The sequence below is a fragment of the Colletotrichum karsti genome (assembly GCF_011947395.1).
Source record: "Colletotrichum karsti strain CkLH20 chromosome Unknown Scaffold6, whole genome shotgun sequence".
NCBI lineage: Eukaryota > Fungi > Ascomycota > Sordariomycetes > Glomerellales > Glomerellaceae > Colletotrichum > Colletotrichum karsti.
Genome location: NW_024065906.1, coordinates 1387440 through 1410508, shown reverse-complemented (window position 1 = coordinate 1410508; position 23069 = coordinate 1387440). Strand labels below are relative to the sequence as shown.

Sequence of the window (23069 nt, the reverse complement as noted above, 5' to 3'; positions counted from 1 at the left end):
ATGGCCACCGGCACTGACACCCGCGGAGAAGGGGCGCCGCGGTCATCCATAGAGAAACCGCCCATTCTCTCTGCAGATCCAGCCTTCGATCGCCTGCCCGACGAGATAATTGAACAGTAGGTCTTCTGTTGCTGAACTCCAGGCAGCAATCATTGCTGACATAAACCGCTAGAATTCTACAACTTACCGACCCCGACTCCTTTGCCTCGCTCGTCCTCCTCAACTCGAAGTGGCGCCAGGTCTCCCAGCAGGCCCAGCTTTACGCCCTCCACCTCTCGAAATGCGAAACCTACTCTGCGAGCCACCCTCCTCTGCGCGAAACCGACGTCAAAGAAGATGACCTCTCCCGCCTTCGAAGACTCTTCGCCCGAGAAGTCAAGCGCAATCTCTTCGAAGCCTATCTACGACCGCGCGAGACCGTAATCAGGCTGATCTCCAATTCCATCAGCTCCTCGTCATGTCCGGGCGGCGAAGGAATGCAATTCAGCCCATCGCCGCGCGGGCATCACGTCCTGGCCTACAACTCGTCCAGAATATACGTTCTTGATATGAGGGGCAAGGATATCGATGTCAAGAGGGAGTTCAAGATTCTGCGCCGCCCCGTTTCGACATGCATCAAGGACGACGGCTCCATGCTCGCAGTCTTGTCCTCGGAAATGCAGGTCGATCTTTACGATCTTGAGCCATCACCACCCCGCCGTACTCAGTCCCTCATTTTGGATCATGCACCGCGCACCATCGCCCTATCGCCATGTGGTTCCGTTTTGGCTGCAGCCTACGAGGGTGGCATCGAGGTATCGCTGGTCAACCCGGGTGCGCTGCCCACTGACAGAAGAGCTGTCAAATGTGATGGCGTCGACTCTCTCTCCTTTTCTTTTGACGGAACACAGATTCTTGGCACAACCATTCACTCTTCGCCGCCGAGCACCGTCATTCTGACTGCTCCCTACTATGACCCTGGCAACCAGATGGCCGATGACAGCATCAGTGCGTTGTGGACGACGTCGATTCTCTTTCCTAATACGAGCCGAGACTGTAGCCATGCTGTCCTGCTGCAAGACACAAGCCAAGAGGAAGCCAGCTGGACCTTCACCTACGACCGCAGCTTCGAGACATTCAGAGCCGTACGGATCGGCGACCTGCGCAATGGAACGACATACTTCACTGGTCCGAAACCTCACCCGGCTTCCCAGGCCAAGTTGACTCCTTGCACACTGCCGGCAGCTACTTATCATGGCGATCTCGTAAGTGCCGGTTTCCAAGGGAAGGACGTCTGGCTTTACGGCGTCCCGGAAGACCTGGATGCGGTTCCCGAATTCTCCTCAGGGTCCGATGCATCATCTTCCACTGGCCGGCGAAACAGCGGCCCTCCATCTCGCTCGTCGTCATCCCGCGCCCAAGAAAATCCCAGGGTACCTCAGTGGCAGATGCTGTGCGACAAGCTTCGGAATACCTTTGTCTGGGGAGCCAAGATTGCCGAGCTTGATGGCGTGAGCACCGTGAAGTGGGTTGCTGGCTTCGGTGAAACATCATCGCAGGAACGTCTGGTGATTGCAGCTCGTGGTATTTCGCCCACCAAATCAGTCGTGGACGAAGACGACATTGACTTCATCGACGGCGGTCGAATAACTTTGCTCGACTTCGACTACGGAGTAGAAGACGGAGTCAAGACTGAGATCGAAATCGAAGTTGGCACAAGGGAACCTGAGGTTCTTGAAGAAGAGCAGAGAGACATCGACACTGAGGTTGCCATAGTGCGCCGCAGAACAGTTGCTCAGAAGCGTGGGGACCGAGGCCACATGATCCGTGCAGCTACAAGTGCTGCGATTAGAGGCAATCCCATACCCCCGATGCCCTCAATGCCTCCGATGCCCCAGGCGAGAGAAGAACCCGAAGCCGAGGACGCGGACGAAGATGACGACCCCCTCGTTCCCAGACGTGTTGGAGCGCCGCCCCGGATTAACGTACAGCAACCGACGTCTGCTTCTGCTGGCGAGGAGGGCGAGACTGCGTCGATGATTGAGGAAGAGGAGGCTGTGGAAGCCCCTTATGCCCACGATGGACCTCGCTCCACGAACACTCTCCGCCGAGCCGCGACTGCAGCAGCAATGAACCGACGCCGCAATCCTGCACCCCCTGTCGCCGGGCCGGTCGAGTATCGGCGAGCCGATGGCCGTCGCGAGCACCCTCACGAGAGTGACGCAGACAACTGGGTTCCGCCGCCACCGCCTTACCAGAAGGAGGATCCCGGCGATTTGCCCTCGTTCTTGCGAAACGCCGCCATTACACCTAACGGTGTACAGGTCCAACCCCAACCAGCTAGGATACAAACAGCTGCACCTACGATTGGGTCTTCCGCTTGGCCATTACCCGGACGCCCGACTCTGGCGCAGACGTCACCCCGTCCTCTCAGTTACCAGGAGCCTTCCAGTGTCAGTCCTGCCTTGACCAGTCATCATCTGCGGGTTGCAAGTGACACGACGCACATGAGCCGACCTCGCACCGCGGACTCGGATCGGCCTCTGTCTATTCCTGTCTCTCGTGTTGACGACGATGATGATATCTACGACGTCTCACCACCAGACTCTCCCCGAGCGGCGGCCAGAAGGGTCAGTCAACCAGAGCCCGAGTCGGAGGAACGACTAGTCAGCGAGTCCTCGCTAGTCTCGCCATTGAGTCGTAGGGTGAACTCCGACTTGATATCTCCGCAAGACTCGATGGTGTCTCCCGACTTCCAAAGGACCCATTCTCCCCCTTCGCTAGGCCTGGCTATACCCTCGGCGGGCCTGGGAATCTCTACAATTCCTCTCGAAACTCAGCTGAACAATGATAACGAGATCCCGATAGTCAGGCGACTGTCAAACGCACAAACGTGGCCGAGGGCTGCTCAGCCTGCCAGCGGGCCCGAAGCAGAACCTGAGGCTACTTCATCCACCGTCTATCCGTACTCTGCACCTCCGATCGATGCGAGTGCTGCGATGATGATGGCTTCCGCATTGCCACCTCCACACAGGGCTGATCAGTTAGCTAGCTTGCACAATCATGAGCGGTCGACCCCTCCTCGGCCCTTTTCTGGCAGCTTCAGCTCTGTTCAACGCGTCCCGGTCGGCAGTCGCAGGCCTGGTTCACGTCGGGCGTCTGTCCCGCAGCCTGGGCCGCTCGCCGACGGACATCAGCCCGCTGTACCAGACATGAGCAATAACTCCCCGATCGAGGATCAGCCCCTCATCATAAGTACCCCCGGGGGTGTTGTGGGTGCATACGATCTACCAACACGCCAGCAGTCGAATCGTAGAACCGAGATGCCATTGTTGGCGCCTATACCACGCCACCCTCGGCCGGCACAGCTGGGTCCTCTCAGACCTACCGTCGAGCGTTTGGAGACGATTTACAGCGTAGCGCCGGCACAGGAAGCCGCCGATGAGGCTTCCGGCAGTAGAAATCTACTTCCTGGGTGGCTTCAGGCCCCGTCAACAACTTCCGCCGGCCGCCAGTCCCATTCTTCTGTGAATAGGAGACCGAGCCGCGCCGAGCGGAGCGCGGCCAAGAATATCAAGGACGCTAAGCGTCGCGGCTGGAACGGCTCGAAGAAGAAAAAGAAGAAGAAGGTCGACCCGGAGGTTGCCAGCACCGCCGCCTGGACCGATGTCTCTGGTGTGAGCAGAAGCGAGCCACACGGCAAGGGCCAGAAGCAGAAGGACAAGAAGTGTGTCCTGATGTGAGGGACGTGAAAGAGCCCGTCTTTACAAGAGCCGCCCTTCGCTCATCTGGAAGATTTTATTGATATAATGATTGGGATTTAAGCAACGGAGTTGATTTGGATAAGAGTCAGAATGTACCGTTGGTCGATTTCTGGATCGGAATATCGCGGACGGAGGGGAGGGAAAAGTTGCCATTTTGAACATTTACGGCCGGACAATTTCTTAGTTGCGCAATCTCGCTGGAGTACACAGGACAGCTGTACTCGCCCGCACTTGGCGTCGATGGAAGAGACGGGCTCCGTCGATCTATCGATGCCATTTCTTTGCGTATACCACTTCTCAGTACAGATTTATCCACAATATTAAATGTATAAACTTACTTGGATGATTCTGACTGCGGTGAAGTCCATTTTGATGGTCAGGCTGTCGACGACGGTAATATGCCACATTGCGATTGCTTGATTCAAATCTACTGGCTGATAGAACTTGCGACAGACTCCGGTACATGAGTCTCGACTTCCCCTCATTATTCAGCATCCTTCTCTAAGCTCCCGAGCTGGTATAAAAGACAAGGGAAGTTCGGACTCCTGAACGGGTCGGGGCAACAGTATGGCAATGGCCACATGCACACTCGTTCTCCAAGCACCTGACGAACGTTGCCCATCGTGACAAGGTCCCCAACCGCGCTGCGACGGTGATGGTAGGTCCCGTTAGCAGCCCGCCCACACATCAGCCAGCCACCATGCGACGTCACAGGTACTGACTGTCCTTCGTCGTCTCTGGGGGTGTATTCTCACAGCTATACATTGGGACGGGTGGTGTAGGAGAAGCCGTAGCCCTGCTGTGCGTCTGTTACTTTGTCTATCAACGTCTTGCTGACTCTTTTCAGGGCTCAAAGCAGCAGGACCATCTGTAAGAAAGCATTCTGCTGTTTGTCGAAATGCGCAGTTTGATGCCCATGTATGTCTTAATAGTACCCGAGTAAGTCCGTAGCGTTTGTAGGTTTCCTTGAAACCACACCTAGCTTGACGAATTCGAGTATGTTTTTTTTTCAGGCTCGAGAGCCGGCAAGATCATGGCCGTCGTGTACTTAAGGTCTCCCCAAGCCCGCACTCACGGCACACACACCACCGAAAATGCTGCAGCAGTTGTAGCAAAGTGGGTTCTATGTTGGCACCTCATTTGTAAAAGGCCGGGGAATACGGTAAGTACATTCGGCATCCCTGGTCAGCTCGTCGAGTTATTGTTCGGTATCTCGTAGGTATAGTTCTTCATCGTCTCTGCGGGTGTATTCTCACAGGTATTCGTGGGTACGGGTGACGTGATGTTACTGAAGAGTCGCGTCGTGCTTCCCTTCGCATGCTGTGGTATATTCATGGCGTTCACAGTCATTACAAACAAAATTGTCGTCAGCAACAACTGGCTTGTTTTGAAGACCACAAGTCATAGAAACGTAAATCAATCTATACATGTTACTATGCCCTTCCCTGGGTCCATAACGCCACGTAGGAGACATGAAATCCGCTTAGGCAAGCACTCTGGTGAGAACGGGCAGACGAGGTAGTGAGACACAGGACGAGGACACGTAAAAGACAGCTTGAGAATGGCTTCAGCCGGAGAGCAACCATGTTTGACCATTTCCATGACTGTTTGACGATGATGGTAAGTGGACGTTGAGAAAGGAGAGGAGGTGAGCGGGAGGTAACGTGATGGGGCTGGCCTCTCAAACTAAAGCCACGAAATATCCATCCTTCCCACGACCCTAAAGTTCTACGGTATTTTCCACGGAATAAACAGCCAAGGATGCAGCGAGGCAATGTCGGATGACTTGGACTCTACAGGGTGCGATACCCGTTGCCGAAACGACTCCCGAGCGTCATTGCAATGACTGCTCACTGCTGCGCCAAATCAGGCGTTTTAGACGCCACACAGTTTTCCCTTTGATTCTCGTTGCCTGTAATCATTGTCGGGAACTGTTCCGGGTTCCTATATATATGCCCCCCCGGCCGGGGTCAGGTCACACGCACCTGTCCCCCTCTTCTCAGGGGAGACATACTGATGAAACGTATCCGAGTCCGCAGATCTAAGGCGGGATCTCAGCCGACCCATTCTTCTATTTAACCCCATAGACAAGTCTCGATCGGTGCGTTCAGGGCAACAGACACAGTATCTTGCGTCTTCAAACAATGTACTGCAAGAAAAGAAGACCTGTCGATAGCAGCAGGACAGGGCAGATCCTATCGCGAACTCTCAACCTCGTGCGGCCCTGCCGGAACAGACACCCTTTTATCATTTCTATGTTATTCCCCACGGCATAAGCAACTAGAGGTACAAAGAGACGAGAAAGAATGATAAATGTTGTTGGAGACTGGTAGGTTTCACTTATGGCGAAACCAACCGCAGTTCAGGAAGAAGTTGGATACCTAGAGAGCACCGATATCTCTCGCGTCATCTATAGACGAGAACACATTGGTGCCTGTTGCGTTTGTTTCTTTGTCGGTGACGCTTATATGAAGTATCTTATATGCTGAGCGACTACCACGTGCAACTTGATTATCAATCTCGAAACATCATCCAAGTCTGGCTAGTGGTGTAAAGTGAAGGCATTTACAATTTTCAACTTCCGTCGGCAAAACCTACTCTCGTCACGCGTCGACGCGACCGACGACAGCTACGTAAAAAAACAAAAAAGCGACCGTGGGGTATAAACCTTTCCAACACAAACGCCCAACACATGAAAATACCACTAAAGCAAGAAAACGCCGTCGCCCGGCGAGGAGGGGGTTGCAATCTAAGTAGTACAAAGAAGAAGAGTGTCCTCCGATCTCTACCTGTCCCTTCACAATCTACCAAGTCTTCATGCCAGCATGTCTTCGTTCCCGCAACAGAAATAAAAGTCGAACAATATTAAAAAAGAAGGATAAATCGTCGAGGGAATTCACCGCCGACTGTATGTACGTAACCAGACTTCACCAAAACAAATGAAAAAAAAAGTTGGTCTACCTCCTCGGCGTCTGCGGCACGTACGGCTTACCCCTCCTCACGTCCCCCAGGTCCGCCTCGTCCATGAGGTCGGTGAAGGTGGTCGCGGACGTCAGCCTCCTGTGGCCGGGCCTGGGCAGGCTGTGCGGGTCCGCGAAGACGTTGATGCTCTCGCTGCTCGGCTCGCGCGGGAGGTGCTGCTGGCCGCCGGGGACGGCGAGGAGGGGGTTCTGGGCGCCGGGTGGCCTGCGTCCGGAGTTGGGGCGCATGTTTCGGATGGGCGGGACGGGGATGCCGCCGCGGTCCGGGGTGCGAGGCGGTTTGGCCGAGTCGCTGCGCGCGATGCCGATGGGGTGGTTGGCAAGCGTCGTCGCGGTGGAGGAGTTGCGCGAGTGGGAGGGTTTGTAGTTGTAGCCGCCCGTTCTGGTCGGGGAGGAGATGCGTGAGTTGCGGGAGTGGACGGTCGAGGGGGTCTTGAGGATGAAATCCGTGCGTCCCGAGTCGGATATGGGGATCGGCTCGGATATGATGTTGCCGAAGGAGGATGTCGATGTCGACGGGCGAGGGGCGCCGCTACGCTTCTTCTCGTTCTGGGGGGTTGTGTTGCGGCGACGGCGGCGGGCGAGGAAGAGGAGGAGGGCGACGCCGAGGCCAACGCCCGCCAGGACGCCGCAGAGGACGCCGATGACGATGGCGGTCGGGAACGTGCTCTCGTTGTTGTTTGCCTCCTTGTCGTCGCCGTTGCCTTCTTGCTGCGCGGGAGCAGTCGCCGTGGAGGATCCGGCTTCGGCAGAGGACGTGACGATGGTGGTCGGGATGACCGTCGGGATGGGGATGCTCGATGAAGGGCCCGGCGTGGTGGTAGGCAGCTCCGAAGCGGGCAGCTCGGAGGGCTTGTTGGTCTGGTCGGCGTCCCTGACGCACTGGTTTGCGCCGTTGCAGGTGTATCCGAAGGGGCAGCACTGCGAGCCGCACGTCGGGAGCTTGCTCTTCAGAGCGGTAGTCTTGATGACGGCGTCGGGGTGGGTCTCGGGGTCCTGCAAGGTGACAGCGCAGTTGATGGGCGTGATGCGATCGCAGTTGCTTCCCTCGGGACAGCACAGGACTGTGGTGTTTCCGGCCAGGGCGATGCATGTTGTTCCTTCTCTACAGCAGAACGAGGATGGCAGGCCGGTGCCACCACATGGAGAGAAGCCTGTTGCGGCGCATGTTGCTTGACGTTGAAAGATGTGCGGGAGAGATGCCGCGTGGGCGGAGGCGATTAGGATCGAGAGCAGCGCGGCTCGTGTGCATTTTCGTAACCTCGCCATATCTGAGGGAGATGCGAAATGTGTGTGTGTTGGTAAGTGTCTTTCAACAGAGTGAGTCTCTGAAGTCGACGAGTTCGCTTGGAACACAGCCTTTGGTGGTCGGAGTCAAACGGGCGTCAGAACCGTGTAAGTCAGAGCCGGGTGGCGGTATGTGTGTCCGGAGGCCAAACAACAAGCAGGGAAATGGAACCCCGTGCGGTTCTCGAGCAGTGGGCACAAAGATGTAGAAGTAAGTCGAGGTTTGGAGACGTTTCGTGTTGGGTTGGATGGAGGTGAACAGCACAATGAACTTGTCACTATTCGCAGGCCGATATGTAAGAACAAGGAAACGACCACTTAGTTGTTCACTGAAAAGGGCGGGAGGCCGCACAAAAGAATCGAGGAAGCTGGCCGGAAACAGGCAATGATGACCTCAGAAAGAAAGAAAACGAAAACGATGGGCGGACATTGGGTAGGGAGAGGAAAGAAAGGAAGTCAGTCGAATGGTGTGGCCTGGAAGATGACGATGGTGCTTCCACCCGACATTGATAGCGAAGCCACGGAGCCCAATCTTTTTTTCGCAGGCTCGATATCGCGGCAAGGCGGCAAGGGTTGGTATGGGATCGGTTGAGCTCTGCCACTCGACGGAGGACTCCCATCAGAGATTTCTTCTTCGCCTCCTGCGCGGCTCGAAACCAGATGGAGCTTCACAGGACCTATCCATAGAAGGTAGCCACCCGATCGACCGTCGCCTGTAGATGCCCGGCTGGACGGTGGCCAACCAAGCGGCCTGGTGGCGGCATCGCGGCGACTTGCTTGGGTTTTGCTTGCAACGGTGCTATGCGAGGGCGACTGGATCGCAGGGCGCTGCTGTTCGTCTAGGACTGGGAACGAGTGTGGAGCGATGTTGTTGCGCGAGCTGTATGGTTTCCAGTATCACCATGCCATATCGACTGTCCGTCCTTGCGCAGTAAACTTCCTTTTGGAAGAGTTTGATAGGGCGCCGATGGCTGCTACTTCCCGACCCCGGAATAGTCGACGACTGTTGGTGGAAGACAAGACGGGCGGCTCCAGGTGTGGCCATGAGGCAGTGCAGGTCTGGGTAGACGCCGGTCCGGGGCAAACGAGAGGCTCTCGACGACCTGAAGCGCCGACCCCCTTGACCCTTGACGGCGGCTCGTTGATGTTTTCTTTCGGGTGGTTGTGAGTGGTTGAAATGGTGAGTATGGGGGTTTGTGCCAAAACGTAGCCGCGGAGCGCAAACGCGCGCCTGTGATTCGCTGGTGGCGTCGACCGCCGAAGAGAACCGAAGACCGTCCCGAAATTCAGGCGGCCCCTGCATTTTGGATCCCCATTGTCGCCATTGTCGTTCCCTTTTTAGCGTTCCGTCCTTCGTCCATATTCTCTTTCTCGCCGAGTCCGTTATTGTTCTCGGCAAGACGAACAACTCAACATCAAGGAATGATTTCTGAGTACAAGCACAAGGTAGATTCTCCGAACATCTCCCAGATGCCCAATCGTCCGCCGCCACCTCATACCGTCCCCTTCATGCGTCCAAGCCACGCCTGACGTACCCGTCGACGCCCCTCCGTTCTATCTCCAGCCACTCGCCGCCCGCCCTCCGTCCTCCGCCTTCCGGGCTCCCTCTCGGCAATGCACGGAGCAGTCCAGTCACCAGACTCGACCCCGTCTCGCGAAAGCCTCACTCCAGGGCCCGATCGGCAGCCGGCAGACCGTCACCACCACTGAACGAGCGAGGTCCACCGCACGCCGGCCACGATCGAGGCCACAAACACGTCTGTGACCTTGGCTCTTGCAGTACTAGCATCATCAGCTCCTCAGGGGCCGTGGTCGTCTGTCTGCAAGCAGGCCCAGCGACCAAGTCCAGCTCTACCCAAACGAAGCGTCCACGTCCCATCATCGCTGTCGCCGTCGGTGTAAGTCATTCCACAGGGGTCTCAATTCACAAGGGCGGAGGGGAGACCACAAAAAAAAAGCCCTCCATGATCCATCCCCCTCCCAGCCATCGGCCCGTGATCTACGTCCCAGACGCAGAATGGAAATCCGCCTTGCGCCCCTCCGAACCAACATTTCCCCATTCCCCAGCACACACCCTTTTCCCTATCTGTCATCTGTCTCTCCCACGCATCAAGACGGGTATTATTCGTCAGAAAAAAAAGGACAACAAATCCCAAGCTCCCCAAGCGCAAAGCAAATATGCACGCCCGATCCCGTGGTCTCTTCTCCATGCCCCCTCCTACCTAAATGCCTCTTAAAAATCAAGGGAACGAGATAACTTCACGATACAACAACCGAATAGCAGCCGCAGTTGGGCTCATCACGTGGATACCCATGACCACCACCCCCCTCCCCGGTCCTCCGTTCCGTTTCCCTGTTTTTCCCCCTCGCACCCACGGAGGATGCCCGGCGAAAAAACGCAGCGAACCTACGAAACGAAAAACGTCCCCAGCCTAACAAGACTCCATCCATCTCGCCAATTCACAATGATTCACACCTCGCGCGCGATTCTGTGACTCAAAAACGGCGGTGAACGTATTTCTGGTCCATCCAGGCTCCCTCTCTATCTTTCTTTTCTTCCACCCCGCCCGTCCTACCCCTTGCTCTTCTCGAACCGTGGGGTTGGGAAAGTGGACAGCCGCCAGTCTAGTCCGTCATCCAAGACAAGAAAACCCACGATCCATCCATCCCTCTTCACCCCCTCCCCCCCTCCCCCTGTCTCTCGTGTGCCCGTGGTTGAACGAACGAACGAACACTCGGCGCGAGGGGCGTTTAAACATGGGAATTTGGAAAAAAACCAAACCAGAATCACCAATTCGACGACAGACTGACTCCATCGTTAAAAAAAACCCTCACAGTTCTTCAGATACTGTCCAACCCCCGTGGAATGTACACACCCCCAGAGGGAAACGGACCAGGTGACTTGACTGACTTGACTTGACTTGACTCCATTCCCGACCCCCGTCCTATCAACCATCACAAAATGTCACTGACCTCCAGCAAAAGTGACGTCGACGGCGGGAGACCACGAGATCTCTTCCTCCTTCTTCCCCTTCCCTCTCTCTGTACCCCTCTACGCTCTACCCTTGATCTTAACCCTGACCCTGATGCACCAAACCCATGCTACCACTACACACCCCCAGACGGATTTCCCAATCCGTACAAACCGTCGACGCAAAGAACGGCTCATGTGAACAGTCGCCAATTCCGCACAATACTACACCGAGGACAGAAACCCCGCCCTCAATTCCCTCACCGCTCCCCTTACCGAGGTGAAGCATCGCAAAAGTGGCGGGGGGGGGGAGGTTAGGTTCACCGTACAACCTCGTGCCGAACCCTTTCTTTTCTCCAAAGGGAGCCAGAGACATAGATGTAATACCTTAGTAACATCATCACGGGCGCGTAAAAAAAGAGAGGATGTTACTCAACCCGCGCGCGCGCACCATCAATCAATCAATCACCCCATGTCTCACACGATCTAAGATTCCAATCCAATGGCAAACCAAAATAATGCCCTTTTCCCATCCGCTGAAGACAAAGTCCCAGAAATCACGAATTGAGAAGGAATGGAGATGACATGTGCCGTGATTCTAAGCCCGAGTGTAAGTCAAATTCGTAGCCTACCTACCTAGGCACACTTCTCTCTCAACCCACAGCTCGTCAGGAACCCCTTCCCGATTCTCCGTTGAACGGTAGTAAAAGACCATTGTAATTCCGAATCCTGTCCAAAGAAACCCCTCTCTCACCCAAAGGCCCGTACCGTAACCTTTCTCGGCTCTCGATTCGTCGCTGACGGCCTTCTTCTTTTGCTGCGAGTAAGCTTCGGGTCAAGTGTTTCCAAAGGGAAGGTGGTGGTCGATCCGCCACTCCGTCAGCAACACACCTCACTCAGTCTGTGTGTGATCCGAACACACCCCCTCCTCCTCCCCTCCTCTTGGCACAGACCGGCCCAGACACTCGGCCGATGGCAGGCACACCGGGTTGAGTTTTCTGGGTTGCTGCGACCTCGCCAACTGTTCACAGACATGTGCACACGAATGTAGCGGATGGAAGGAAGATGTGTAGAATAATCGCTTTTGAACTTGTTGGGTATATTTGGTATTACATGAATCCCAGTCCTGCTCCGTTCGACGAATGCCGTCGGAATGAGCCCCATGTGAGAAGTCAACAGGGAAGCTAGCCCATCACAGCTCCCAGAGCCCTTCTTCGTTTCCATCCGATCCAGCCCAGATGCACCGAAATGCTTGTTCCCGATTTCCCAAACACTGCAAACTCCGATGAAGGTCCCCGATTCCCATTGTTCATGCTGAGGTATACCTATTGAGGAAAAAAACGAATAGATCAGATGAATAGGTTCGTCTGATGGAAAATTGGTGTGAAAAAATGTCGTTCGTCGCATCTCATGTCCCCCGTCGCATGTTCAGGGCCTCATCCCAGCTGTTACCCGTCCCGTTCGTCCATCATCATCGGTCATCCTGGCAGCCAGGCCTAGCTGCCCCATGCACACCCTCTCAGAAAGTGTCCAGAAAATAAGTGTGATCCAAGTGTCTCTGCTCTCTCGTTTAGTTCATGTCCGCTCCGTTCGCCTTGCGGCGTTGTCCTTCTAGTAACCCCGAAGCAACCTGTGGTCAGGTGTGGTATAAATCAGAAAAAGAAAGGTGGTATCAAAACGATAAATGCAAAAAGAAATTGTTGAAGATCCAGCCGAGCAAGACTGGCTGGCAGCAGCCCCGGTTGACGCGAAAGGGAGTGGGCGATTGCCTGCATCACCTTTGCGGAGGCGGTACACATACCTGCAGAGAGGACGAGGCCTTTTTGCCAATGTGTGCAGCCCGGAACCAGCCAGGCCACTACATCAGCAAAAAGTCCCAGCTCTTCATCTGCATGATATCCCGCCAGTGGATGTATGGTACCGACTCCGTCCCGTGCGAGGAGCCAGGGCTGGCAGCGGGGCTACCGCTGCTCTTGATGCTGCCAGTCTGTGTCCAGACTTCGTTGAGGAGCGAGGCGAGACGACCAAAGGAGCCGTAGTCGGAGACATCGCCAAGCTGCGAGATGCGGTCGTCGAAAAGGGCCCGGAAAGAGCTGTCAGGCATGCTGACGGAGCCGCCGATGAGGTAGACCCAGACGAGACTGCGGTCGAACCCTCCTGGTCCTTGGGGGATGAGCTGGAGGACGTTGGCGAGCTTCTCAACAAGACCGACGCAAGAGGGCTGTGCCGGGTTGAAGCCGGGAACCAGGCTGCAGAGGTAGATGCGAGCAGCAATGCGGAAGGCGGCGGTGATGTTCTTGGACAGCTGCTTCGGTGAGAGGCTGCCGTTGTTGTTGTAAGGCATCTTGGGGTTGGGCTCGCCGATCTCGGTGAGGTTGATCTGCTCGCCAAGGGCATGGACGTGTTGGCAAAGGGTAATGTCATCCATGCCGCTTCCCTTGAGGGCCTCGAGGCAGGCAATCTCGGAGATGAGGTACATGACGCGGTCCTCACAGCCCATGAGCTCGCGAAGGCCCAGGCTGGGGGTGGTTGACAGGTGCTTCTCGCGGTAGGTGTGCGCAAAGGTGGGTGCCTGTCCCTGCATGGTGGCGCCGAGAATATCGATCCAAGAGGTCAAGGTCATGTTGAAGGGCGTCTGGGCAATGGGCTCATTGGGGTCGGACACCAGGCGAGGAAGGTCAAGCTTGTGGACGAGACTGATGGCAGCCTGGAAGTGCTGGTGCCACGGGATGTCGGGCAGGGAGTCGTCGTAGCGGCCGACGACGCACTGGAAGAAGATGAGACCCAAGGCGGCCTCAAGAATCTCCTGGTGGTTCTCGTCCTTGTTGAGAGCGTCGCACAGGGAGGAGATGGTGGCGTAGCGGTGTCGCATGATGTCCTGGTCAATCTCCTCGCCGGGAACGTTCATCGTCGCCTTGTAGTGCTGGGCGGCGATGCTGAGGCAGCAGTGCAGGTAACCCTTGTTGCTCTGCAGGGCCGGAAGGATCAAGTCGGATCCGACGGAGCCATGTTGGTTGGTCTCGAGGATGGGGAAAACGGTGGGCAGAACGAATTGGATGAAGTGGTCCAGCAGGCGCTGGTCGTTCTCGTCAAGCTCAATGGCGACCTGGCGGTTGGACATGGCCGGGCCATGGGAGAAGTCGAAAAAGTTGACGTTGAGGGCCTCCTCGCTGAGGGACTCCTTGCGCTCGGAGTAGACCTGCTCAGTCCACTCACCCTCAAGTGGTACGGACGAAGGCAGAATGGTTCCCGGTGGCGGGGGAGTCTGGTAGGTGCTGAAGGTGGAAACGTGCGACTCTCTCAGAGTGGGTACATCGTTCATGTAGACCTGGCGTTCCGTCTTGACATCGATCTCGTAGGGCGAGGGGAAGCCGCCAAACATAAAGTCGGGGTGCATCTGCGGGTTGTAGGCAGCATACTCGGCGGTAGGCGGGCTGTTGAAGTTGAAGGCCGTAGAGAAGTGGGAGTCGATGGAGGCAGAGCGGGTGCGGTCAAGAGGGTCTGAGAAGGTGGCAGAGGTGGGCAGGGAGTGCGACAGGCCCGGGGGAGTTCCGACGGAAGTCTGAATTGTGTGCGACGCCTTTTCCGAGAGCTTCTTGCGCTTGATGATCATCTTGATGTCGTCCTTGTGCTTGCGGCGGGCATCGTTGTTGCTCCACCACATCGGGCGCTTGTATTCGCATGTCAAACCGAGATGTTTGCAAGCGGAGCACATTGGCGAGCCCTCGTCGCACTTCTTGCGGCGTAATCTGCAAGTGTAGCATCCTGAAAAGAAGGCAATTAGTCTGGAGAGCTTCAATGGGCAGTGAGAGTAGCCCGGCCGGTGTAAGTGGCACTCGGGTGTAAGCCGAGGGAGAGCGAGAGCTGTGCGATAAGAGACGTGGGAAGTGATAAAAAGCGATAGAAGATTGAAAAGAGACAAAACGTACCTGTCCTTGAACGGCGGTGCATCTGAGACTTTGCCTTGGAGCTTGCGTTGTTGTTGGCATTGGATTTGCAGGCCGACTTGGCCTTCGCAGACGATGCGACGGCCATGTTGACTGCAGCTGTTGATCTCATGAAGTCGTTCCGACTGTGGTTGGGGGGTAGTGTTGACATTTGTACCCTTCTTCTCTCTCGCGATGGAGGTACCTGCGTTGAATGGCAAGCCGAGCAGCAGCTCTTGTCCAAGGTAGGCTGGCTGGCTGGGCTGGGGTGGTGCGAGGGAGGGACGTGGAGGGGGGTGTGGTGAGGTGCGGTGCGGTGTTGGTGTGCGGTGGAGACCCGTCCAGACCGGGGGTTGATCAAGGACCAGGGGACTAGGGTGCTGCAAGAGGGGGGCGTGGCAGGAACCGTCCGTCGTACTGTGTCGTCTGCGTCGAGAATGACACTGTGCTCTGGACTGGGGAAAAAAGCTGCCAGGGGTTGCCAGCCGGGGTGAGAGAGAGAGCAGCAATCAGGTGCGTATTTTGCCTGTTCTTCTTCTGATTCGCTGTCTTGTCGAGAGAATTCGACGAGTAGGCGATTGAGAAAGTCCGTCCGTTCCTTTCTCGATTTTCTTCTTGGCGACCACTCGAAAAGCGGGTCGTCCTTTTCGGAAAATGATGAGAGAAAGAGGGGAGAGCCCAGGCAGACTGAGAGAGACGACCGGAGACTGATGGCACCAGGTAGGGTTCCCTGGTAAGGCAATCGTAGACGAATGTGTGCGTGATTGCTTGCTCTGCTCGGATCAGAAAAACGTCTGTTCGTTGGTTCCGCTGTCAACGCAATTTGAGATGGGAGACCGGGTTGTTTGTCGAATGGCTTGTCGATTCCCCAAACCCAAATCTTAGTCGTAAACAAATTATTAGATTATCTTCTTTGCTTCCTTGTCGATCTTGTGGTGTGCGTGATCTCGAATGCTGCGACTTCGTTCTTCTTCGGCAACTGATATCAGTCTTGTCTGCGGGTCGAGTGCAAATCTGCAAATGGTCTTCTGTGCTGTGCTGAGCTGTGCTGAGCTGAGCGTGTGGTTGTGGTGGTCGAATGAATGACTGGTCTTCAAGCAAGTCCGGCTTGCCCTTAACTGGATTATCGTAAAACTCGAGTGGTTGGGGTTCGGAGGGCGGAGGGAGATAAAACACAAATTATTGAAATAAAGAGAGAGAAAACCTTCGGACAACACTTGGATCACTTTCCTTCTTCCTGACTTCTACAAACCAACAAGAGAAGAGAAGCCAGAAGAATAGCCGCTGGTGATGGATGGCCCAAAGTCTTATATTGTGGCCGCCTTCATCACGGCCATCCTCGAGAACTCGGCCAACACACTTGTGACCGCATCTCGAAGGAACCATCTGCTGTTGGCTACGTAGCCCGCTAGTAATTCTGTTGCTAAATTTGGCACAACCCGATCGAGTGTCCCCAAATGTGTGCGTGTGTGTGTGCCTCTTCGTGCAGCCAGACCAACATAGGACACCAGGCAGGCCGGCTGGCCGTACGCATACTCACTCGACCTGCCCCACGACTTGGACCTGCGCTTACAGGTGCCAATGAGAGCAGGCCGCCAAATGTGGTCGCACTCGGAGTTGTGGCTCTCTGGACCCCACCCGAGAATAGAATAGCTGGCAGAGGAATGGAGAGACACCAAAGAAGAGGGGGGGAAGCCTGGAGAGAGACGACATGGGTGCGTCCAGCCGTCGAGCGACTAAACGGGCAAGACGGCCAACACTGCATACCGTGGCTTTCCACAGCTTCTCTGTGAATGGTAGACCGCTGGCCATCGGGGCCAAGGATGACTTCTACCACACGGTCCACACGCGATGCAGAGACATGCAGAATCGAACATGGGACCTTGTTGTTTGCTCGACCCGACTTGCCAACTTTGCAAGCAGCCATCTGGCCATCTGCCTTCCGGCTGTTCGCCGTCAATACCGCGTCCGCTACCGCGTCCGGGTCCTGCCCGGCGCAGATGCTGATCTCCAATATCAGCTTGAGCGACGACTGGTGGTGCGCAAGTGTCGTGGCCCCGAGCAGATGCAAGCACCTTCCGCGGCATGTCTCTGCGCTGCCGCAGCTGCAACAACACAAAGCTGGCCTACCGAGCACGCATTGCTCGTCGTCTCCTCGTGCTCCCGATCTCTGCATTAGAATCTGTTCGTGTATGACCCTCTTGGCCGCAAAGTCGGCCTGTCATGACACGATGCGGGCGAGGGGTTCGGGGGCCGACATATGGAGAAGCAGAACAATGGCCGGCTGGGCTGACCCTTGCAGAGAAGGTCCGTCATGGACCTGTTCTTCCGCTAACAAGCTCCGTCGTTGGGTTGCACACACTTGCCAACCACCAGTGACCGACAGAGCTTTCAACGTATGTGGACCTCAGCTCAACAACGGAGGCCGGAGTTTGAGTCGGCCAAGAAGCGATGGATATTGCATGGGCAAGCAGCTAGCGTTGCCGGCCCTGCCAACCTTGTTGTTGCGATGGTCCTGTCTTTGGCAAACGAGGTGGATTCATCCGATCATCCCATGAAAGCGTCGCTCCACGGTTGCATGATGGATATGATGGATAACGATGCGCGGGACATGACTTGCCCGTTGGGCCCCCACTAGACAAGATCAAATTTGGCAATCAGCCTGAAGACGGTCTGGGCAAGATCTTCAGTCTTGGCCGTATCTAGTATTTCCGATATTCTCGAGCCTGTTGCTGGACCTCACGTCCATGCCGGACCTTTGATGGAAGCGTTGCGAGGTCGGAGGCAGAACCCGAAATCGTAGTCGAAGGCTTGCTGAGATGGACTGACGACGTAAGCCCGTATGTGAGAATCCACGAATGGGAATTTCTAGAATGGCGGTCAGCATCCGGATTGGCTTGTGTGCCCGAGCAGTAGCTCTCGGTTGAAAGTAGCTGCCGTCCTTCTGTCGTGCATGGCGAGCTCCCAGGGGTACGAAGGACGTCCAAGCCTTGAGAGAATTGGCAGTGAGAGAAAATACCGCTCATCGTGGGGATGGTAGTCTGTAGACGAGGTAAGGCAAGCATGCATAGCAGCTAGAATGGCGTGCGTGGGCTTCAACGGGCCGGAGACGCATTGACCGGTGTCCGTCGGCAGGCGTAGGCGTAGGTGTACAAAGTGAAGTACGATACCTTGGCCTCGATATCCGGATACAGGACGTTCTGCTGCCAGACGCAGCGAGAAACGGAGTATCATGACACCGCTGGATATGTCGTGCAAGCTGTGCGCTCCGTCCAAGCCGAAAGGATTTTCAGTTGTCGACGGGTGGTTACAACAACGGGTGCGACGACAGGGGTGGATGCTTGTGTCTCTCCAGTTTTCTCTGCTTTCTTTTTCGGCCAGTTGATTGATTGCTTGCTGTGAGGCTTGAGTCTGAGAAGAAGGAGAAGTGGTCGTACGTCTCTAGCGTCATTGTCCGTTAGTCGAGGTCTCTTTGTCAAAAGTGCCATCTGCCACGTTGATTCGACGAGGAGTGTGACGACTTCAAGTCTCGTGCAGGGCTTCGGGACCAACCGTTTCTTAGCGCCTGTGATGCAGCAGGGATTTAAGCTCTTGAGAGAGGGCTGATAATGCACCGGATTGGCTGGCGGGTGCTGCAAGCGAGAAGATCGTGCATGAATATTGGCCAAGGGGCCCCCGCTCAGCTCCCACAGTGGGTCTGGACGATAGAGGAGCTCTGGCCATTTGGCGGCGGGAGCGCGGTAACTGACAGGGCCTCTTCTCGCGGGGTTTGCATGCTAGCTCCATGTCTCCTGCCTGCTAGAGGGAATAACGCTGCAGCTAGAGAGCACGGCCCTCAGATGTTCAACGTGCCCAATCTGCTGCTTACCTGAATTTTGACCAATCACCTTTTCTCATCGCTCATCTCCATCTCATTACCCTCGCCGTTGCTCGCCCGCCATGCCGTTCAAGCTGCCGGACCGTGCAGTCCTGGGCAGGTTTGCCCTTCAAGGAAAACCTCGTCGGGCAAGATCCGCCGATGATCTTTCCGCCGAATACAGCCGACCAGAATGCTTCACCACCTTCCGAGACGGGACACTTCATCACCTCATGACGCCTGCCCGTTCATCTGACGGTTCCCCCAACCTCACGTCACGTCAACGGTCAAGGCCCTATTCCTGGTGGACTAATTAGCCGCCCAGCTTTTGGTGCGTGATCAAATTAACCCTCCTCGCATCTGGGCTAATTTGGGCACATCTGGCGTCTAGCCGCTGCAGATGTTTGCCGTCACCCGCACAACTCAGGCACATCAACTAACACCGGCTTCTATTTTTGTTTTACCCCAATCTGCGCGATCTAACCCTCTTGGCAGCGAGTTTAACCCGCATCTCATGATCCCACCACGCGTCAATAGTGTGCTAATCTCTGCTTTGGAGGGCTAATTATGGCTACACTACGTCGACCGACATCCGGCCGACCTAATTAGTTCCATTTTGTCAGCCGTCACCAAGATTTTCTTCCTTCTGCCACGGCCGGCGGACACTGGACCTCAGTTCGGCTTCTGTTCTTCCAACTCCGTGCCGCGAGCCTGCCGTCAGTAACGGTCTTTGCCTTGGCAGTTGCGACCAACATCCCCCGACCCTGCTTCTGCTTGCCTGTGCCCGCCTGCCTGCCTGGCACCTGCCCTCGACCTGCACGGCATCCGGACGGCTACTGTGCCTCGCTCCTGCGCACTTGGAGCAAACTTTCAAGGGTGATTTTGCTTTTTTCGCGCTCCCGCCCGCTCAACCGCCCGCCCGCTGAGAACGGCAAACATTGGTACTACACGGCTTGCGATCATCGCCAATCTTTTACCTCGCCCCCGGTCACCGACGATTCCATGCCTATCCCGCCCGCCTACGCCGCAATATTGCCTGCCGTTCTTTAGGCTCTGTTCCGCGGAAAGCGCACGTTTCTCCGGAGTCACATCATCCAGGTACTGCCGCCCAGCCTGGGTTCCTCCTGGCACCATCTTGATATCGCTACGCTCAGCCATCTAACTCTGATGCTTTTTCTTTCAGCTGCTGCGGCACTTACAAGACGCCATCAAATCTTTACAATCCCACGAGCAGTTTTCAAGAAATTTCGCACGGCTGGGTACTCGCTTGCTGGCCCCGTCATCGACTCCTCGTTTCCCATCGTGCGGTGGGATCTGGCTATTCAATTGACTCCCGAGGATCGAAAGAAAAGCCATTGCATCTGGCGTTGCGCCGGATTGGGCTGTTTTCAGCGGAAAACACGAGAAAACCACGCCTCTGTCACGCCGCAATTTCTTTCATCCCAGCATCACACATGGCCAGGCCTCGTCAACAACGTGTAAGCCTCATCATCGTCCATCTCCAAAGGGTCGACGCAAGCACCGGAAGCTCAACATAATCCGCGGACGGGGATTGAGGCGTCGTGGTGTGCCCATTGTTCATCGTCACTGTCCTGTTGTGGCTAGTGCGGTGTGATCCGATGTGAATAGCGTTGGCGAACCTTGACGGTTGAGATATCGGATTGCAGGGAGGCGGCCGCTTGTGGTTTCTGCGGAGAAGCACGCACGCCGTCCGTCGCGTCGCCTGGGCATCCCAGTCTTCCCGCTCTTCCGCCAACAGCTCGCGAACGGCGCAACATTCGCTTGCTTCTAGACCCCAGCCACCACGCGCGGCACATCACCACAAACCCCGGTAGGGCTCGCCGGCTCACGGACTCCAGCCCGGCGAGGATGAGAGCATCCTGTTTGCCTTTGACGAGAATGCTACCGTCGCTAGCTCCTACGCCCGTAACTCTCTGTAGGGCCAGCAAGCATTGATAGAGCATTGCGACGTCGTCGACATTCAGCCCGCGAGACAGGCAATTGTGGTTGAAGCTCCAAATCTCACGAGGCGAGGGCCCCAGCCCGAGCCCGGCCCCCTCTCAGCTCAGGTCCAAGCTCCTTGCTCCGTACCGTACGGGAGCACTGTACCGTATCCATGTCCTCCCGCCTTCCCGCTGAATCGGTGGATCTAACCTCCCAGGATCAACCCCCAACTTCTGCCCAACGCAAGCAAATGCCTGTCCGGCACGGATACCTTACGAACGCACGCATCATGCTTGAACCGAACAGCTCGCCAGAACGAGCGTGAACGAGGGTGAGTGCCCCTGGGAGCCAGATTCATTCAAGTCCTGGTACAATGACGGAGTTTGCATGAACTTTGCCGTCGCATCTCAAGCATTCACAGGATGACTTGCAGAGTGCAAAATGGCTTCCCAGTAGCCAACACAACTCAATTACAACAGGGGTGTGACCGCTCATCACCAACCAACGTCGGATGCGTCTTGACAAATGATTCATTTCGAATTCGAGGTTACATCCAGACCTGGCCTCGAATCCCATCAACAAAGGCGTCTTTGAATGGCGATCAACAACAGACAAGGTCCCTATTGTGATATTGACTGCAATACGACTCGTGGCAGATTACCAAGCACAAGGCATATAGAGCCCATGCTTTTCAGCGCCGGCTCGCCTCGTCAATCGCGAAATGATGTCCATTTTCGACTCTCGACATGACACTAGTGGGGCGCTTGTCGACGGAACGCACAATCACGATGATGACCTGCATCCGTCTCTCTCAGGCCATCTTTGCGCCGCATCGCCATGCGATCTGACAAAGAATTCGCCCCAGGGTCTCGCGAACGGCCGCACCCTTAAGAATTTTTGCCTGGGAAACGAGAACGTATTAATGCTCAACACCATCACGACTTATCCGCGTCGCCGCGATCCACTGGTTGCGCTGACTTCAGCGGGAGAGTCATCCATCCACAACAGATGGTGCGAAGCTCGCATTAGCCCGCCGTCATGTGAGAGCGCGTGAAGACGTGTTCCAGCCGGTTTATTGGATGGCAGAAGTTGAGGCCTGGAGACATCTATGGACGCCGTCTTTCTCATACGAACGGCAACGGAATGATGGTGCGCCCGTCGAAGCCATCAATTTGCGCGGAGACGACCTCTCAAGAGACCACTCCATCTTCGAGCGCACCCATCTCCAGCCCCTGGTCCCAATTGTGGGCTGAGAGGCGTGCGATGTGCACTGTGCCCTCCTTAGGGTTTAGTCATGCTTGATGATCCTCCTCCAGGATCAGAAATTGGGCGCGGAAACCCAGGCCCAATCACCCTCAAGACTTTTGCCCGTTCAAGCACAGGAATCTGAATACCCGTCGGGTAGACTCGGCCGCGGGAGATGCCCTTGGACAATCGATTCTCCATTGCCGGGGACCTTTTCTCCCGCGAACCATTCGCATTTCACCATCTCGCTGGACTCTTCCGACCGCCAGAGGCACTTCCGTCGTCAGGTGCTGCTGCTCGCTCCGCCTGTGGGTAAATGACAATCCCCCGGCTCCGGTCGGACAAGAAGACCCTTCGTTGGATGCCGCCCGTTGGATATGGACGTCCCTCCCGGCTGAGACATCGCGAGCTGGCTTCTGACAACGGGGTGCGGTTGAGACATTCGTGTGCGATGCTCGGAGACACACGCAAGACGTCCGCGCGGGATTCATCGGGAATGAGGTCATCCGACGAAATATGCCAGGCAACGTGAAGAGTCGGTGAAGAAGAAGAAGAAAAAGAGGCGGGGGAGAAGAAGAATGATTCAGATTCTTTCCGTCCCTCTCTCTCTCTGCCCTCGTGGCCCCCGTCGGATCTTGCCACGGCATCGCTCACCTTTTTTTTCTGTCTCGGAGACTGCATCGAACACCGCCTGGGAATGGCGGGAGCGTGCTTCTGCTGCCTCACCACGCCGAGCGTGCGTCGCACTGCTAACGCAAGAGCGTCCCCAGTTTCGTTCACAGCATCCTTAGCCCATCATCCATCAATGAGTCAGCGGAAAATAAGCAGTGGGAAAGCAAAGACATGCAGCAGCGCGTTTTCTTCTTCTCCTTACATGTATGTGGAGTATGCGGGCTTGCCTTCACCGACAACGACACACACAGACGAGCTCGAGAAAAGAGACGGCGAATATGTCGCGCAACTCGAGAGGAGCACGCCGAGAAGGGCTGGGAGCAGATGTGGCTGCTGCAAAGCGCGGACCACAGCGAGAATGATGAAACGGGCTTTTCTCTTCGTCGAGTCAAATCTGACTGACCGCGATCGCTTTTCCCAAACCGGCCGTAATGAGATAGATGA

At 55.8% G+C, this 23069-nt stretch overlaps 3 protein-coding genes across 3 annotated transcripts; 1 reads left to right on the top strand and 2 right to left on the bottom strand.

The window, feature by feature from the left end:
- Nucleotides 1-3722, top strand: CkaCkLH20_02848 (F-box domain-containing protein; the record flags this gene model as incomplete). Its single annotated transcript, XM_038885567.1, has 2 exons — nt 1-116; nt 173-3722. The coding sequence occupies 2 exons, from the start codon at nt 1-3 to the stop codon at nt 3720-3722; spliced, it is 3666 nt and encodes a 1221-aa protein (XP_038749498.1).
- Nucleotides 3723-6700: 2978 nt separating this feature from the next.
- CkaCkLH20_02847 (uncharacterized protein) lies at nt 6701-7993 on the bottom strand (the record flags this gene model as incomplete). Its single annotated transcript, XM_038885566.1, has 1 exon — nt 6701-7993. The coding sequence occupies one exon, from the start codon at nt 7991-7993 to the stop codon at nt 6701-6703; it is 1293 nt and encodes a 430-aa protein (XP_038749497.1).
- Nucleotides 7994-12840: 4847 nt separating this feature from the next.
- CkaCkLH20_02846 (uncharacterized protein) lies at nt 12841-15017 on the bottom strand (the record flags this gene model as incomplete). The annotated part of the gene is made up of 2 exons (XM_038885565.1): nt 12841-14747; nt 14912-15017. 2 exons carry the CDS (start codon nt 15015-15017, stop codon nt 12841-12843), a joined length of 2013 nt encoding a protein of 670 aa, XP_038749496.1.
- Nucleotides 15018-23069: the final 8052 nt, after the last annotated feature.